The sequence below is a fragment of the Salmo salar genome, chromosome 28 (genome assembly GCF_965601325.2).
Source record: "Salmo salar chromosome 28, fSalSal1, whole genome shotgun sequence".
In the NCBI taxonomy this organism is placed as follows: domain Eukaryota; kingdom Metazoa; phylum Chordata; class Actinopteri; order Salmoniformes; family Salmonidae; genus Salmo; species Salmo salar.
The window spans coordinates 39,972,501-39,986,212 of NC_138318.1; the positions used below are offsets into that span (position 1 = coordinate 39,972,501).

Here is a 13,712-nt window from a genome sequence, read left to right on the forward strand (position 1 = left end):
GAGAGAGCCTCTCCTCTTGACCAGTGTTAGACCATGAGACCAACACTGAACTACAGAGGACCACGTTCTACTAACTGAACTACAGAGGACCATGTTCTACTAACTGAACTACAGAGGACCAGGTTCAACTAACTGAACTACAGAGGACCACGTTCTACTAACTGAACTACAGAGGACCATGTTCTACTAACTGAACTACAGAGGACCACGTTCTACTAACTGAACTACAGAGGACCAGGTTCAACTAACTGAACTACAGAGGACCACGTTCTACTAACTGAACTACAGAGGACCATGTTCTACTAACTGAACTACAGAGGACCACGTTCTACTAACTGAACTACAGAGGACCACGTTCTACTAACTGAACTACAGAGGACCACGTTCTACTAACTGAACTACAGAGGACCATGTTCTACTAACTACAGAGGACCATGTTCTACTAACTACAGAGGACCATGTTCTACTAACTGAAATACAGAGGACCATGTTCTACCAACTGAACTACAGAGGACCACGTTCTACTAACTACAGAGGACCACGTTCTACTAACTGAACTACAGAGGACCACGTTCTACTAACTGAACTACAGAGGACCATGTTCTACTTACTGAGGTACAGAGGACCACGTTCTACTAACTACAGAGGACCACGTTCTACTAACTGAACTACAGAGAACAATGTTCTACTAACTACAGAGGACCATGTTCTACTAACTGAACTACAGAGAACCATGTTCTACTAACTACAGAGGACCACGTTCTACTAACTGAACTACAGAGAACAATGTTCTACTAACTACAGAGGACCATGTTCTACTAACTGAACTACAGAGAACCATGTTCTACTAACTGAGGTACAGAGGACCATGTTCTACTATCGTCTACTAACTATCTCCTTTGCCAAGATAATCCATCCACCTGACAGGTGTGGCATATCAAGAAGCTGATTAAACAGCATGATCATTACACAGGTGCACCTTGTGTTGGGGACAATAAAAGCCCTCTCTAAATTGTGCAGTTTTGTCACACAATACAATGCCACAGAAATGTCAAGTTGTGAGGAAGCGTGTAATTGGCTTGATGACTGTTGGAATGTCCACCAGAGCTGTTGCCAGAGAATTTAATGTAAATGTCTCTACCATAAGCCGCCTCCAACTTCGGTTTAGAGACGTCTTGTAACCACGCCAGCCCAGGACTTCCACATTCGTCTTCTTCACCTGCGGTATCGTCTGAGACCATCCACCCGGACAGCTGATGAAAACGTGAATTTCTGCACAAACTGTCAGAAACAGTCTCAGGGAAGCTCATCTGCGTGCTCGTCGTCCTCACCAGGGTCTTGACCTGACTGCAGTTCGGCATCGTGACCAATTTCAGTGGGCACTGGCACGTTGGAGAAGTGTTCTCTTCAAGGGTATTGGGCAGGCATAAACTACGGACAACAAACACAATTGCATTTTATTGATGGCAATTTGAATGCACAGAAATACCGTGACAAGATCCTGAGGCCCATTGTCGTGCCTTTCATTCATCGCCATCACCTCATATTTCAGTATGATAATGCCCGGCCCCATGTCACAAGGATCTGTTCACAATTACTGGAAGCTGAAAATGTCCCAGTTCTTCCATGGCCCTCATACTCTCCAGACATGTCACCCATTGAGCATGTTTGGGATGCTCTGGATCTACGTGTACGACATCGTGTTCCAGTTCCAATATCTTCCAACTTCTCACAGCCATTGAAGAGGAGTGGGACAACATTCCACAGGACACAATCAACAGCCTGATCAACTCTATGTGAAGGAGATGTGTCGCGCTGCATGAGGCAAATGGTGGTCACACCAGATACTGACTGGTTTTCTGATCCACGTCCCCTACCTTTTTATTTAAGGTATCAGTGACCAACAGATGCATATCTGTATTCCCAGTCATGTGAAATCCATAGATTAAGGCCTAATTTATTTATTTAAATTGACTGATATCCGTATATGAAATGTAACTCAGTAAATTATTTGAAATTGTTACATGTTGTGTTAATATTTTTGTTCATTGTAGATGATAACTGGTGATCGATGGCCCCCACCCCGGTTGGTAATTCAACCATGACTACTACAAGGTTAGATAACTGGTGATCGATGGGTTTACCCCGGTCGGTAATTCAACCATGCTGACTACAAGGTTAGATAACTGGCAGCTAGACCATTCTAAAAAAAACTGACTAAATAAATGACTGCTGTTGAAATAAACCTAATTTCTAAATATGTATAAATATTTCTAAATGTATATTTCATTTTTATACTATATTATTCTAACTCTCAACAGGAGGTTGAGAACCCGACAGAGTTCCTAAAAAATGTCATATATAAATATATATATATACACAGTACCAGTTAACAGTTTGTACACACCTACCCATTCCAGGGTTTTTCTTATTTTTTTTACTATTTTCTACATTGTAGAATAATAGTGAAGACATCAAAACTATGAAATAACACATATGGAATCATGTAGTAACCAAAAAAAGTGTTAAAACAAAATCAAAAATATATTTTATATTTAAATGACAGCTTCGCACATTCCATGATTTATGAATGTGATGTTCGAGGAGCATCCACAGACTTGTGGTGTCTTTACAGAGCATTCAGAAAGTATTCAGACCCCTTCCCCTTTTCCACATTTTGTTACTTGATTGGAGTCCACCTGTGGTAAATTCAATTGATTGGACATGATTTGGAAAGGCACACAGCTGTCTATACAAAGGTCCCACAGTTAACAGTGCATGTCAGTGCACAAACCAAGCCATGAGGTCTAAGGAATTATCCGTAGAGCTCCAAGACAGGATTGTCTCGAGGCACAGATCTGGGGAAGGGTATTAAAACATTTCTGCAGCATTGAAGGTCCCCAAGAACACAGTGGCCTCCATCATTCTTAAATGGAAGAAGTTTGGAAACACCAAGACTCTTCCTAGAGCTGGCCGCCCGACCAAACTGAGCAATCGGGGGAGAAGAGCCTTGTTCAGGGACTTGACCAAGAACCCAATGGTCACTCTGACAGAGCTCTATAATTCCTCTGTGGAGATGGGAGAACCTTCCAGAAGGACAACCATCTCTGCAGCACTCCACCAATCAGGCCTTTATGGTAGAGTGGCCAGATGGAAGCCCCTCCTCAGTAAAAGGCACATGACAGCCCACTTGAAGTTTGCCAAAAGGCACATAAAGACTCTGACCATGAGAAACGGGATTGAAGTCTTTGGCCAGAATGCCAAGTGTCACTTCTGGAGGAAACCTGGCACCTAGAGTGTAGGGCTCTCCTCCTTTTCTTTTTCAAGTGTTATGAGGACCACCAGACTCTCTCTCTCTCTCTCTCTCTCTCTCTCTCTCTCTCTCTTTCCCAGCTCTCTCTCTCTCTCCTCTCTCTCTCTCTCTCTCTCTCTCTCTCTCTCCTCTCTCTCTCTCTCTCTCTCTCTCTCTCTCTCTCTCTGTGGGGTAGTGTTATGAGGACCACCAGACACACACTCTCTCGCTCTCTCTCTCTCTAACCTCTCTCTCTCTCTCTCTCTCTCTGTCTCTCTGTGGGGTAGTGTTATGAGGACCACCAGACTCTCTCTCTCTCTCTCTCTCTCCTCTCATCTCTCTCTCTCTCTCCTCTCTCTCATCTCCTCTCTCTCTCTCTCTCTCTCTCTCTCTCTCTCTCTGCTCTCTCTCTCTCTCTCTCTCTCTCTCTCTCTCTCTCTCTCTCTCTCTCTCTCTCTCCTCTGTGGGGTAGTGTTATGAGGACCACCAGACTCTCTCTCTCTCTCTCTCTCTCTCTCTCTCTCTCTCTCTCTCTCTCTCTCTCTCTCTCTCTCTCTCTCTCTCTCTCTCCTCTCTCTCTCTCTCTCTCTCTCTCTCTCTCTCTCTCTCTCTCTCTCTCTCTCTCTGTGGGGTAGTGTTATGAGGACCACCAGACTCTCTCTCTCTCTCTCTCTCTCTCATCTCTCTCTCTCTCTCTCTCTCTCTCTCTCTCTCTCTCTCTCTCTCTCTCTCTCTCTCTCTCTCTCTCTCTCCTCTCTCTCTCTCTCTCTGTCTCTCTGTGGGGGGTAGTGTTATGAGGACCACCAGACTCTCTCTCTCTCTCTCTCTCTCTCTCTCTCTCTCTCTCTCTCTCTCTCTCTCTCTCTGTCTCTCTCTCTCTCTCTCTCTCTCTCTCTCTCTCTCTCTCTCTCTCTCTCTCTCCTCTCTCTCTCTCTGTGGGGTAGTGTTTATGAGGACCACCAGACTCCTCTCTCTCTCTACCCTCTCGGTCTGTTCCTCACAGTGGGGGTAGTGTCCTGTCTGTCTTTCTCTAGCTCTCTAGCTCTCTAACCCCCTCATGTTTCTACCAGTGTTCCTCTGAGCCAAGTTACTCAGTATAAACCCCCAAAGTGTGTCTCTCTCTCTCATCTCTCTCTCTGTGTGAAATGAGTAAATGTCTCTGCAGCACATTTCCACAGAAGGCGGATTATGTTGGAATCGATTGGATTTCTGTGTGCAGAGTGATAAACCAAACCAGTATATATAGATCTCTCTCTCTCTCTCTCTCTCTCTCTCTCTCTCTCTCTCTCTCTCTCTCTCTCTCTCTCTCCTCTCTCTCTCTCTCCTCTCTCTCTCTCTCTCCTCTCTCTCTCTCTCTCTCTCTCTGGTGCATCTCATTTATCACCCTCTCTCTATTTCCCTCCTTTATTCTCTCTATTTCCATTGTTCTTTCTCTCTCCTTTCCTCCTTCCTCATTTCTCGTTTCCTTTCTGTCGCTGGTTTGGAGTGTTGTGATCAATGGTCCTCATAGAGGCTCATGGGCTTTTCATGACCTTGTTGTGATCTCTTTTTTTCTGTTTCAACCCCCAGGCTGTTTCTGTCTGCTATCATCTCTCTTCCTCTCCTTTCCTTTCCTCTCTCCTCTCTCTCTCTGTCTCAGCCAGTCTCAAGTGGATAGACCTCTACTCTCCTCTCTATCTCAGCCAGTCTCAAGTCGATAGACCTCTACTCTCCTCTCCTCTCTCATCGCTCTCTCTCTGTCTCAGCCAGTCTCAAGTGGATAGACCTCTACTCTCCTCTCCTCTCTCATCGCTCTCTCTCTGTCTCAGCCAGTCTCAAGTGGATAGACCTCTACTCTCCTCTCCTCTCTCATCGCTCTCTCTCTGTCTCAGCCAGCCTCAAGTGGATAGACCTCTACTCTCCTCTCTATCTCAGCCAGTCTCAAGTCGATAGACCTCTACTCTCCTCTCCTCTCTCATCGGCTCTCTCTCTGTCTCAGCCAGTCTTAAGTGGATAGACCTATCCTTTCCTCTCCTCTCTCATCGCTCTCTCTCTGTCTCAGCCAGTCTCAAGTGGATAGACCTCTACTCTCCTCTCTGTCTCAGCCAGTCTCAAGTCGATAGACCTCTACTCTCCTCTCCTCTCTCATCGCTCTCTCTCTGTCTCAGCCAGTCTCAAGTGGATAGACCTCTACTCTCCTCTCTGTCTCAGCCAGTCTCAAGTCGATAGACCTCTACTCTCCTCTCCTCTCTCATCGCTCTCTCTCTGTCTCAGCCAGTCCTCAAGTCGATAGACCTCTCCTCTCTCCTCTCTCTCTCTGTCTCAGCCAGTCTTAAGTGGATAGACCTCTACTCTCCTCTTCGGTTTCTGTCTGTGTTATTGATCCAGGCAGCACTGCCTCTCTTGCTGCTTCCAGCCGCATCCTGCTGCTTCCAGCTACCTCCAGCTGCCTCCCAGACTGCCTCTCCAGCTGCTTCCTGCTGCCTCCAGCTAGCTTCCTGTTGCTTCCCAGGCTGCCTCTCCTGTTCGTGTCCACACCCCTTTTCCTATTTATTAGTCTTCTCTCTGCAGTTGTTCTAAATCCTCTCTCTCTCTCTCTCTCTCTCTCTCTCTCTCAGCCACTATGAATCATGCAGCTTGATTACTCTTGTGCAGTAATGCTAAACCTTTTTAAGATGAATGTACAAACGAAGTCACTCTGGATAAGAGTCTCTGCTAAATGCCTCAATTGTAAATGTAACCCTTTCTCCCTGTCTCCTTCTTCCCTCAACTCTTTCTTTCTGTCCTCCTTCTATCCCTCTCTTCTCTCGCTCTCCTTCATTCTTTAATTCTCTCTACTCTTCCATATCTCTCTCTCTTTCTTTCAGCCACGATGAAGCAGGTAGCTCGTACGGTGGCTAAAGTGGAGCTGTCTGATCATGTGTGTGACGTTGTGTTTGCTCTGTTCGACTGTGATGGTGAGTAGGCGTGTGAGTGTTCTTTGTTGTTCCCTGACTAATGGTTATATCTCTCTATTGTTAATTAATGAAAACAATATCGCTGTCTTTTTCTCCCTCTCCTGTTTCCCCTTCCTTATTGTAATGTATATCTCCTTCCATCTGTCTGTCTGTCCTCTTATTCTCCTTCTGTCTGTCTGTCTGTCTGTCTGTCTGTCTGTCTGTCTGTCTGTCTGTCTGTCTGTCTGTCTGTCTGTCTGTCTGTCTGTCTGTCTGTCTGTCTGTCTGTCTGTCTGTCTGTCTGTCTGTCTCTCTCTCTCTCTCTCTCTAATGGACTGTCTGTCTGTCTGTCTGTCTGTCTGTCTGTCTGTCTGTCTGTCTGTCTGTCTGTCTGTCTGTCTGTCTGTATGTCTGTCCTCTCTTCTTCTCTCTCTTTTTCCCATTGTTTAAATCCTCCCTCCCTCCCTCCCCTCCCTCCCTCCCTCCCTCCCTCCCTCCCTCCCTCCCTCCCTCCCTCCCTCCCTCCCTCCCTCCCTCCCTCCCTCCCTCCCTCTTCCCCTCCTCCCTCCCTCTTCCCCTCTTCCCACTTCCCACTTCCCTCCCCTCCCTCCCTCCCTCCCTCCCTCCCTCCCTCCCTCCCTCCCTCCCTCCCTCCCTCCCTCCCTCCCTCCCTCTCCCCTTCCCCTCCCTCCCTCCCTCCTCCCTCCCTCTTCCCCTCCCTCCCTCCCTCCCTCTTCCCCTCCCTCCCTCCCCCTCCCCCTCCAGGTAATGAAGAACTGAGTAATAAAGAGTTTGTAGCGATAATGAAGCAGCGTCTGATGCGAGGTCTAGAGAAGCCTAAAGACATGGGTTTCACGCGGTTGGTACGAGCCATGTTGAAGTGTGCCCAAGACACCGCACGGGACTTCGCCACTCCCAAACAGAATTAGAGACCTGTGTCTGTGTGTCTGTGTGTGTGTGTGTCTGTGTGTCTGTGTGTGTGTGTGTGTGTGTGTGTGTGTGTGGTGTGTGTGTGTGTGTGTGTGTGTGTGGGTCTACTTTACATAAAGACCAGCCCGAGGCTTCCATCTCCTTTCTTCTCTTCTTTTAAATGCCAACAATAGGCAGCTGTAACTCAGTATATCTCCACAGAACAAAGGGAAATTAAGACATACTCATTAGGACCTCAGATATGATGGAAACATAATCAGTCACGTAATCTATAACAATGTGCTTTGTGCTTAGTTGGGCATTATACTGAAGTCTGTATCCCAAATGGCACCCTATTCCCTATACAGTACCCTATTCCCTATACCGTACCTTATTCCCTATACAGTAGCCTATTCCCTATACAGTAGCCTATTCCCTATACAGTAGCCTATTCCCTATACAGTACCCTATTCCCTATACAGTAGCCTATTCTCTATACCGCACCCTATTCCCTATACCGCACCCCATTCCCTATACCGTACCCTATTCCCTATACAGTAGCCTATTCCCTATACAGTAGCCTATTCCCCATACCGCTCCCTATTCCCTATACCGCTCCCTATTCCCTATACCGTACCCTATTCCCTATACCGTACCCTATTCCCTATACCGTACCCTATTCCCTATACCGTACCCTATTCCCTATACCGTACCCTATTCCCTATACCGTACCCTATTCCCTATACGGTACCCTATTCCCTATACCGTACCCTATTCCCTATACCGTACCCTATTCCCTATACCGTACCCTATTCCCTATACCGTACCCTATTCCCTATACCGTACCCTATTCCCTATACCGTACCCTATTCCCTATACCGTACCCTATTCCCTATACCGTACCCTATTCCCTATACGGTACCCTATTCCCTATACCGTACCCTATTCCCTATACCGTACCCTATTCCCTATACCGTACCCTATTCCCTATACCGTACCCTATTCCCTATACGGTACATTTGGAAAGTATTTAGACCCTTTGACTTTTTCCACATTTTGTAACGTTACAGCCTTATTCTAAAATGGGTTAAATTGTTTATTTTCCCCTCATCAATCTACACAAAATACACCATAATGACAAAGCAAAAACAGATATTTTTAATTTTACATAAGTATTCAGACCCTTTACTCAGTACTTTGTTGAAGCACCTTTGGCAGTGATTACAGCCTTGAGTCTTCTTGGGTGTGACGCTACAAGCTTGGCACACCTGTATTTGGGGAGTTTCTCCCATTCTTCTCTGAAGATCCTCTCAAGCTCTGTCAGGTTGGATGAGGAGCGTTGCTGCACAGCTATTTTCAGGTCTCTCCAGAGATGTTCGATCAGGTTCAAGTCCGGGCTCTGCCTGGGCCACTCAAGGACATTCAGAGACTTGTCCCGAAGCCACTCCTGAGTTGTCTTGGCTGTGTGCTTGGGGACATTGTCCTGTTGGAAGGTGATCCTTCACCCCAGTCTGAGGTCCTGAGCGCTCTGGAGCAGGTTTTCATCAAGGATCTCTCTGTACTTTGCTCCGTTCATCTTTCCCTCGATCCTGACTAGTCTCCCAGTCCCTGCCTCTACAAAACATCCCCACAGTATGATGTTGCCACCACCATGCTTCACCGTAGGGATGGTGCCAGGTTTCCTCCAGACGTGACGCTTGGCATTCAGGCCAAAGAGTTCAATCTTGATTTCATCAGACCAGATAATCGTGTTTGTCATGGTCTGAGAGTCTTTAGATGCCCCAAACGGGCTGTCATGTGCCTTTTACTGAGGAGTGGCTTCCGTCTGGCCACTCTACCATAAAAGCCTGATAGGTGGAGTGCTGCAGAGATGGTTGTCCTTCTGGAAGTTTCTCCCATCTCTACAGAGGAACTCTGAAGCTCTGTCAGAGTGACCATCTGGTTCTTGGTCAGGCCCTTCTCCCCCGATTGCTCAGTTTGGCCGGGCGGTCAGCTCTAGGAAGAGTCTTGGTGGTTCCAAACTTCTTCCATTTAAGAGTGATGGAGGCCACTGTGTTCTTGGGGACCTTCAATGCTGCAGAATTAATTTGGTACCCTTCCCCAGATCTGTGCCACGACACAATCCTGTCTCTGAGCTCTACGGACAAGTCCTTCAACCTCATGGCTGGATTTTTGCTCTGACATGCACTGTCAACTGTGGGACCTTTGTATAGACAGGTGTGTGCCTTTCCAAATCATGTCCAATCAATTGAATTGACCACAGGTGGACTCCAATCAAGTTGTAGAAACAGCTCAAGGATGATCAATGGAAACAGGATGCACCTGAGATCAATTTTGAGTCTCATAGTAAAGGGTCTGAATACTTATATAAAATAAGGTATTTCTGTAGTGCACTACTTTTGACCAGAGCCCTATGGGTCTTCTTATGAGCTCTGGTCAAACGTAGGGCACTAGGTAGGGAATAAAGTGTCATTTAGTATGCTGCCTGACTGAACTGAAATGATACAGTACAGTTTGTCTTAAGGGGCTTTCCATAGGCTTCTGTAATGTGAAACTTAAGCATTGTGGGTATTATTGGGGGCAAGGTTTTTTTTATCTTGTATATTTATTGTTTTGTCGCAACGATGCTGTCTTGGGGAATGCCTGTGAATAAACAATCTCAACCTTTTCCCAAGTTAAACAGTACCTTTAAAACCTCCGGTATAGTTTATCAGGCCTGGGCAATTCCAGTCCTCGGGTGGCCTGATTGGAGTCACGCTCTTCCCCACATCCCCAGCGAACACAGCTGATTTAAACTGAAGCGCATGATTAGGTGATTATTGGAGTTAGGTGTGTTAGCTGGGGCAAAAGTGTGACACCAATCATGCCCCGAGGACTGGAGTTGCCCAGACCTGATCTAGATGGTTGATCATTGACTGCTAAACACAAAGGAATATAATCATATTAGGCCCCAAAACTGTCCCAAAGTACAGTATTTATTAGGATATTGTGTAATATATGTCCAGATGCTTTTATCGTGGGTTATCTACTCTGCTGCTACCATCCCGTTATCTACTCTGCTGCTACCATCCCGTTATCTACTCTGCTGCTACCATCCCGTTATCCACTCTGCTGCTACCATCCCGTTATCTACTCTGCTGCTACCATCCCGTTATCCACTCTGCTGCTACCATCCCGTTATCCACTCTGCTGCTACCATCCCGTTATCCACTCTGCTGCTACCATCCCGTTATCTACTCTGCTGCTACCATCCCGTTATCCACTCTGCTGCTACCATCCCGTTATCTACTCTGCTGCTACCATCCCGTTATCCACTCTGCTGCTACCATCCCGTTATCTACTCTGCTGCTACCATCCCGTTATCCACTCTGCTGCTACCATCCCGTTATCCACTCTGCTGCTACCATCCCGTTATCCACTCTGCTGCTACCATCCCGTTATCCACTCTGCTGCTACCATCCCGTTATCTACTCTGCTGCTACCATCCCGTTATCTACTCTGCTGCTACCATCCCGTTATCCACTCTGCTGCTACCATCCCGTTATCCACTCTGCTGCTACCATCCACTCTGCTGCTACCATCCACTCTGCTGCTACCATCCCGTTATCTACTCTGCTGCTACCATCCACTCTGCTGCTACCATCCCGTTATCCACTCTGCTGCTACCATCCCGTTATCCACTCTGCTGCTACCATCCCGTTATCGTGATGTTTTGTTTCAGAGTTATTATTATTATTACTGAAGGACTTTGTAAGATTAAAGAGTCTCTATTATTAGAAAACACACTGACTGACATGGTTTTCTTCACTTTCTCCTCTCTATCACCCCACCCCCCCTCTCCCCCTTCTCGCTCGCACTCTCTCTCTTCTCCCCCACCCCTCTCACTCTCTTCCTCTCTCCCCCACCCCCTCTCACTCTCTCTCTCTCTATCACCCCACCCCCTCTCCCCCTTCTCGCTCTTCCTCTCTCTCCCACCACCTCTCCCCCTTCTCGCTCTTCCTCTCTTCCTCTCTTCCTCTCTCTCCCACCCCCTCTCACCCCTCTCTCTTTTTCTCTCATGTTTTTTGTTGTTCAGTTGGTCTACTTGACTTGTGCTTTATAGTGGTAATTTACACTCAGACACACACACTGAATAAATTATAAAAGGATTGGATTATAAACCTCTAAAACATCTGAGGTGTTTAATTAATCCAAAATAATTTAGATTTAGGAGATTACTGTGTCTTGAGTGTGAAATAATGGGTGATCGAGTGTGTGTGCTAAAACAGAGGCTGTGTGTGCTGAGACAGAGGCTGTGTGTGTTGAGACAGAGGCTGTGTGTGCTGAGACAGAGGCTGTGTGTGCTAAGACAGAGGCTGTGTGTGCTGAGACAGAGGCTGTGTGTGCTGAGACAGAGGCTGTGTGTGTTGAGACAGAGGCTGTGTGTGTTAAGACAGAGGCTGTGTGTGCTAAGACAGAGGCTGTGTGTGCTAAGACAGAGGCTGTGTGTGTTAAGACAGAGGCTGTGTGTGTTAAGACAGAGGCTGTGTGTGCTAAGACAGAGGCTGTGTGTGCTAAGACAGAGGCTGTGTGTGTTAAGACAGAGGCTGTGTGTGTTAAGACAGAGGCTGTGTGTGCTAAGACAGAGGCTGTGTGTGTTAAGACAGAGGCTGTGTGTGTTAAGACAGAGGCTGTGTGTGCTAAGACAGAGGCTGTGTGTGGTAAGACAGAGGCTGTGTGTGTTAAGACAGAGGCTGTGTGTGTTAAGACAGAGGCTGTGTGTGTTAAGACAGAGGCTGTGTGTGTTAACCTCTTACATCTAGACGCCTCACCAATATCCAATGGTATAGCGTGGCGCAAATTACAAATACCTCAAAAATGCAAAAACTTCAGTTTTTCAAATATATGACTATTTTACAACATTTTAAAGACAAGACTCTCCTTTATCTAACCACATTGTCCAATTTCAAAAAGGCTTTACAACGAAAGCAAAACATTAGATTGTCAGGAGAGTACCCAGCCAGAAATAATCAGGCAACCATTTTTCAAACTAGCATATAATGTCACAAAAACCAAAACCACAGCTAAATGCAGCACTAACCTTTAATGATCTTCATCAGATGACACTCCTAGGACATTATGTTATACAATACATGCATGTTTTGTTCAATCAAGTTCATTTTTATATCAAAAACTAGCTTTTTACATTAGCATGTTTTGTTCAGAACTAGCATACCCACTGAAACTTCTGGTGAATTTACTAAATTACTCACGATAAACGTTCACAAAAAACATAACAATTATTTTAAGAATTATAGATACAGAACTCCTTTATGCAATCGCTATGTCCGATTTTAAAATAGCTTTTCGGTGAAAGCACATTTTGCAATATTCTGAGTAGATAGCCCGGCCATCATGGCTAGCTATTTTGACACCCACCAAGTTTGGCACTCACCAAACTCAGATTTACTATAAGAAAAATTGGATTACCTTTGCTGTTCTTCGTCAGAATGCACTCCCAGGACTTCTTCAACACCCAATGTTGTTTTGGTTCCAAATAATCCATAGTTATATCGAAATAGCTGCGTTTTGTTCGTGCGTTCAAGACACTATCCGAAGGGTGACGCGCCGGCGCATATCGTGACAAAACATTTTTAAATATTCCATTACCGTACTTCGAAGCATGTCAAACGCTGTTTAAAATCAATTTTTATGCAATTTTTCTCGTAAAATAGCGATAATATTCCAACCGGGAGACGTTGTATCCGTTCAAACACTGAAAATAGAAAATGGAGTCGTCACATGCACGCGCGCACCAGTGTCATTGTTCTCAGAATGACCACTTTCCAAAACCCCTACTGTTTTTCGCCCAGGGACTGCAGAGTCATCATTCCTCGTTCTGGCGCCTTCTGAGAGCCTATGGGAGCCTTAGAAAATGTCACGTTACAGCAGCGATGCTCTATTTTCGATAAAGAGGCTACAGAAGGCCAAGAAATGGTCAGACAGGGCACTTCCCATATAGAATCTTCTCAGGTTTTGGCCTGCCATATGAGTTCTGTTATACTCACAGACACCATTCAAACAGTTTTAGAAACTTTAGGGTGTTTTCTATCCAAATCAAATAATTATATGCATATTCTAGTTTCTGGGCAGGAGTAATAACCAGATTAAATCGGGTACGTTTTTTTATCCGGCCGTGAAAATACTGCCCCCTATCCCAAACAGGTTAAGACAGAGGCTGTGTGTGTTAAGACAGAGGGCAGTAGTAGTCAGCACTTCTTTGTCGTGTCTTTGGCTATGCCGGATTAAGTGATATGACATGCTAACCTATAAAATTCTTTCTCTAATTAATATTACCTGATTCAGCTAATCATGTAAATGTAATTAACTAGAAAGTCGGGGCACCACGGAAGAACGTTTATAGAGCCGTTATCTTCCGAATAAACTCTTAAAATACTTAGTAATATTTTACATCGATAGCAGTCAATTTTAACCCTTATCTTATTTTCAGTCTCATAATGAAAATTGTAAATTCTTGGTTATCTTCACGAACCCTGGCTAACAAGTTGAATCAGCAATACAAAATTGGGTTTAATTATTTATTTACTAAATACCTA

At 45.6% G+C, this 13,712-nt stretch overlaps 1 protein-coding gene across 1 annotated transcript in view; it reads left to right on the plus strand.

The window, feature by feature from the left end:
- LOC106594561 (calcium uptake protein 1, mitochondrial) overlaps nt 1-10,899 on the plus strand; it is a 164,384-nt gene extending 153,485 nt beyond the window's left edge. Inside the window, 2 exon segments of the mRNA XM_082970386.1 lie at nt 6,139-6,228; nt 6,973-10,899. Of these exon segments, the coding sequence (XP_082826512.1) occupies nt 6,139-6,228; nt 6,973-7,136 (254 nt within the window). The 3' untranslated portion in view covers nt 7,137-10,899.
- Nucleotides 10,900-13,712: the final 2,813 nt, after the last annotated feature.